Source organism: Hordeum vulgare, chromosome 6H (genome assembly GCF_904849725.1).
Source record: "Hordeum vulgare subsp. vulgare chromosome 6H, MorexV3_pseudomolecules_assembly, whole genome shotgun sequence".
NCBI lineage: Eukaryota > Viridiplantae > Streptophyta > Magnoliopsida > Poales > Poaceae > Hordeum > Hordeum vulgare.
The window spans coordinates 388058481-388064124 of record NC_058523.1 but is presented as its reverse complement, the minus strand read 5'-3'; the positions used below and the strand labels follow the sequence as shown (position 1 = coordinate 388064124).

Sequence of the window (5644 nt, the reverse complement as noted above, 5' to 3'; positions counted from 1 at the left end):
GTTAGACAAAGTAGCAGAAAAAGAAAAACAGCACTCTATCAATTACATGTATCTCTTACTTTCCTATACTAATCAATTATCAAAGATAATTTTATTCTAACTTGTCTCTAATTATGTGCATTGATCATCATGCTAAATATAATACTACCTATACTCCTAAATATAAGTCTTTCTCAAGATTCTACCATGGACACATATTTTAGAGTATCGGTTCATTTATTTTACTCTATATGTAGTCTTTAGTGAAATCTCTAAAAAAACTTATACTCCCTCCGTTTCATAATATAGTACGCCCGCGCTTCCCAAAATCTAACTTTGACCATCAATTTAACCAACGAGACCGTTTGCCACGGGAATAAAAATTATAACACTGAATTTGTATGTCGATACGAATTCAGTGGTATAACTTTTGTTCCCGTCGCAACCAGTCTTGATAGTTTTGTTTTGAAAGATCCAGCTATGCTCACGATTTTACTAATAGCAGAAAGCAATGAAAGAACAAAGTGAGTGAAGATCCGAGACCGATGGACGTTTGACCACAAGCCGGTCGAACTTCCGAAAAAGGAAAGAAAAAAAAAGAAACTGGAAAGGCTCTTAATTTGATATCTCCCGCAGGGGTTTCTCGAAGGGGCTCTTTATGTATCTAGCTCCCGCTAACCTTCATTACTTCATGGTAATTGTGATCCTTGTGATGATATCTTTGATGCTTGGGACCTTTCTTTAGAAGGTGCATTTGTTGCAATCAGTCTTGATAGTTAAATTGATGGTTAAACTTGAATTTCGTAAAGCACGGACGCATACATTATGAAAGGGAAGGAGGAAATGCACCTTAAATAAAAAAAACGTGGGAGTGCATGACAAATGTCCAGGGAGAGGAAGTCTGCATTGCAAATGGACTGAAAACTAATCACCCCTTCACCGAAAAAACTCCTAACTCCAACTCCGGCCATGTCTGCATCACCGTCGGAAGGCGACGAGGCCGTCATCAACGGGGTGCTGACCGACGATGAGCTCCGTGCGGTCCTCACCCGCCTGGGGCCCGAGTCGGAGCGCGACGCGTTCGGGCTCGTGTGCAGGCGCTGGCTCCGGATCCAGAGCTCCGAGCGCCGCCGCTTGCGCGCGCGCGCCGGTCCATCCATGCTGCGCCGCCTGGCAGCACGCTTCCCGGGCATTCTCGAGCTCGATCTTTCCCAATCGCCGTCCCGCTCGTTCTACCCCGGTGTTATCGACGACGATCTGAACGTCATTGCAGGGGGGTTCTGCAATCTGCGAGTCCTCGCCCTGCAGAACTGCAAAGGTGAGACCTCCTCTTTTGCCCTGATCCATTCGCGCTGTCTGTGTGCGTGAATTCACAAATTGAGAAAGCTCTCCATCTTATCAAATAAGATTTCTGATTTATTGGGTTTATTACCCTACAAAGATGGGAGAGAATAAGCAAACTGAGGCGTCTGAAGAACTTTGTTGTTGCACTTTTTTTTTTTTTGAATGAGAGGGGTTTCCCCCCCTGCCCCATTTTATTAAAATGAAGCAACATTGTCTTACATATTCCTCCATAACCACTACAGAAAGCACTAAGCAAAATAAAGACTAGGCTAAAGGCCAACAGCTTGAAAGTTTTTTCCCAGCATCCACAAGCTGGGAAGAGAATAGCAGCACTGACATAGAAACTCCTAGAGTGCTTTTTTATTACAGACCAGAGAAGGAAAGCGAGAATAAGATCAGCTACTCGTCTCCCCCACGGCCTCCCAGCGTCATCTCCATGCGATCCGAAGCAGCTCCCCATGCTTCCTGTTCAGCAACCTGATACATTCCCGCAGAAGAACTGCCTCAGCATCAGCGAACAGTATTTTCCATTGATTTAGATAAATGTCCAGCTTGGCAAGAATGCATTTTACACTTATCCAAGATCGGCCCTGAAAGCAAAATTCATTCCTTAGCTTCCAAATGCTCCACAAGGAGGCAGCAATCATCATGTTTAGAACAACATTTGTCTTAGGACTACCCCACAACAATGTAACATTATCAAAGCCTGAAATTTCTGGGATGTTAAACACCTTAGAGATAAATTCCCAAAGCTGTTTAGCAACCACACAGTCAAAGAACAGATGTTGCACTGATTCCTCACAGCTACAGAATAGACAAGTAGGATCTTCCACCGGCGTTTTTCAAGGTTATCTCTAGTTAGCACTTTATTATAAACACGTAACCGTAAAAAAATATGTATTTTTTGTGGACAAATCACCTTCCAAAGACTATCACCAATGGTAGATACCACTCCCCAAAAATTAATTTGCTCATAGAAAGATTTAACCGAGTAAGTGCCATTTGACTCCAGTTTCCAGATAGGAGAATCAGGTTCTCTTGAGAGAGGAGTTTGTTTCACCGCCTCAATCAGTTGATCCCAAAGTGCTAAACCTGCCTGATCAACACATCTCCGGAATGTCAATCTTAGGACCACCCCGTCCCAAACTTGAGCCACTGTGCATTCTGTCTGGTTACAAATTTCGAATAAGTTCCAGAATTGAACTTTAAGGGAACAGTCCCCAGCCCAAAACACCATGCCGGAAGCTAATCGATTCCCCATTTCCCAGTTTCCATTTATAAAAGATTTTCGCTCCAGAGAGAGCCCAGGTGATGCTCTTCCAAAAGGTTGAGCCACTCCCACCACCGCTCCAAAAAATATTTGGAGAGTTCACATTATACCTGTGACTGATAATTTGTTTCCAATCTCTAACCGAATCGTCCATAAAGTGCTTCCCCCATGAAGCCAACAAAGCCATGTTAAACTCCTTTATGTTAGGGATCCCTAACCCTCCAAATTCTTTCTTCCTAGAAATCTGCCCCCACCTGGCCAAGTGGTATTTATGTTTGTCACCCAAGCGCCCCCAAAAAAAGTGAGTCATTTGGGAATCGATAGCATTAATAGCCCACTTAGGAAACCTAATCATAGAGGAGATGTATTTGTCACCCAACTTTGTTGTTGCATCATTTTAACTTTGTCAAATTTCAATCGTTCAATCACAAACACATGAACAAGGAAATTTAATGAAATACAAGCTGGTAAGCCACACAATATACATGTTCGAATCCTACCAAATAACTCGGGCAGCTACAGCCACTGCTCTAATTCGAAGTGAGAAGTGAAATTTCCCAAATTTTTGGAAGGTCGTTTCCGGCGCAGGTTACATTACGTTGTCTACTGTCTTAGACTGGAGAACTCGACTCTAGTGGAGATGTTAGTCTACTGTGGGATCAGGGAGATATATGTAGCCAATAGCCATGGTTAAATGTTTGGTTCTATATGCTGGTCAGATGCAGATGTTCAGTTGTCCTCCATTGTGTTTATAGAACATGCTGATTTCTCTGATGTGGAATTCCATTTGTACTTCTTTTACAGCTCCGGGACAAAGTTTTGTTTGGTACTTTCTTGTGGTAATAACCCACCAGTTCAATTTGGGTAGTCTGGTAGAGAATTTTGAGCTGGGCCATCCGACAAAATATGTATTAATAGAACTTGTGGTCTTTGTAACATATCTCTGACACGGTGATAAGTATTGCTAATTTTTTGGAGGAAAATTAATATTGGTAATCTTCAGCACTGTGAAGTTAATAGTATTGCTAGAAGTTATGAGTTTTCGGTATTGATGCATTGACGTAGTTCACAACTGGAGCTGACATCTTTCATTGCCATTTTGGCTTCAGGCTCACAGTTTTTACTTTTTAGCATGCACTGAAACTTGTGTTTTTATTTATTTCCTTGAACCTAAATGGCACTTAGTGTTTATGGAGACTTCATGTGATAGGAATCACCAATTATCTCATTTAGGTGTGAATTGTTGGTATTTCCTTAATCTAATACATTTACATATTCTACTGTTCACGTGTGTCTTAGGTATCACTGATGTTGGAATGGTCAAATTAGGAGAAGGGCTGCCATGTCTGCAAACTCTAGATGTCTCTCACTGCAAAAAACTTAGTGATAAAGGTTTAAAGGTGGTTGCGTCAGGGTGCCGGAAGTTGAGACAGTTGCACATCGCAGGTTGTAGATTAATAACTGATAATTTGTTGCGTGCTATGTCAAAAAGCTGTTTAAACTTGGAAGAGCTTGGGGCTGCAGGATTGAACAGCATAACAGATGCTGGAATCTCAGCTCTAGCCGATGGTTGTCATAAAATGAAGTCGCTAGACATAAGTAAATGCAATAAAGTTGGTGATCCTGGAATTTGCAAAATTGCCGAGGCCTCGTCGTCATCTCTGGTGTCATTGAAACTGTTGGATTGCAGCAAAGTGGGCAATAAGTCCATCCATTCACTAGCCAAGTTCTGCTGCAACCTAGAGACTCTCATCATCGGTGGATGTCAGCATATTAGCGATGAGTCCATAGAAGCACTAGCTCTTGCCTGTTGTAGCAGACTCAGGATCTTAAGAATGGACTGGTGCTTGAAAATAACGGATGCCTCATTGAGAAGTCTGCTGTGTAACTGTAAACTTCTTGCTGCCATCGACGTCGGATGCTGCGACCAAATAACTGATGCGGCATTTCAGGGCATGGAAGCGAACTTGTTTCGGTCGGAACTGAGAGTTCTGAAGATCAACAATTGTGTTGGCCTCACAGTTCTGGGGGTGAGCAGGGTGATAGAATCTTGCAAGGCACTCGAGTACCTCGACGTCCGGTCATGTCCTCAGGTTACACGGCAGAGCTGTGAGGAAGCTGGGTTGCAGCTGCCTGGTAGCTGCAAGGTGAACTTTGAAGGTAGCTTGTCGGAGTCTGATTCATCTGTTGATAGGTTCTTCTAGGGTCAGCGATGAACTCCGATTACAGCTGTTGTGGCACTGCCCAACTTGCATGGCATGTACTGTAGAAAGTAGCAGCACATGCAATGAATAAGAAAAGGTATGAGTTGTATCAATTGGAATAATTCTTCAACCGAATTGCATGTACTCCCTCCGTTCTTAAATATAAGACCTTTTAAAGATTTTACTAGGAGACTACATACGGAACAAAATGAGTGAATCTATATTTTAAAATATGTCTATATACATCCCTATGTAGTTCATAATATAATGTCTAAAAGGTCTTATATTTAAGAACGGAGAGAGTACATCTCAATGTTGGCTGCATGCATCTTTCTGATGCAGAGGCCGAAGGTATTTCTCCTTTTCTAAAAGAAATGTACATCTCAATGCTTCGTGGGGTATTTCTCCTTTTCTAAAAGAAATGTACATCTCAATGCTTCGTGGGGTATTTCTCCTTTTCTAAAAGAAATGTACATCTCAATGCTTCGTGGGGTTGTCGCTTATTATGACTTATGTTTCATATGGGGTATAAGTTATAACGAAAAATTATAACGACGATGTTTCATATGGCTTATTATGGCTTATGTTTCATATGGGGTATAAGTAATACCGTATAACGACGGTTCTGCGCTGATAAAATGTTGTAAATGTGGTATAAATTCAAAAATCACTGGAGCTGACACCGTTCATTCATAACAAAAACGCATCCAAAATTAAATTTATTTACAAAAAACAACGGCCGCTTAAAAAGCACTAATACAAAATAGGTGATTGTAAATATGATTATTAAGATAAACTCAAAATTCACAGGAGCAGATAAATATCTAGTGTAATGAACAGTAAATCA

General features: G+C 41.5%; 1 protein-coding gene across 1 annotated transcript; it reads left to right on the top strand.

Annotated features, from left to right (window-relative positions):
* The first annotated feature begins 875 nt into the window (after positions 1-875).
* On the top strand, positions 876-4981 carry LOC123403049 (F-box/LRR-repeat protein 20). The gene is made up of 2 exons (XM_045097021.1): positions 876-1297; positions 3893-4981. The coding sequence occupies exons 1-2, from the start codon at positions 949-951 to the stop codon at positions 4795-4797; spliced, it is 1254 nt and encodes a 417-aa protein (XP_044952956.1). The 5' UTR covers positions 876-948; the 3' UTR covers positions 4798-4981.
* Positions 4982-5644: the final 663 nt, after the last annotated feature.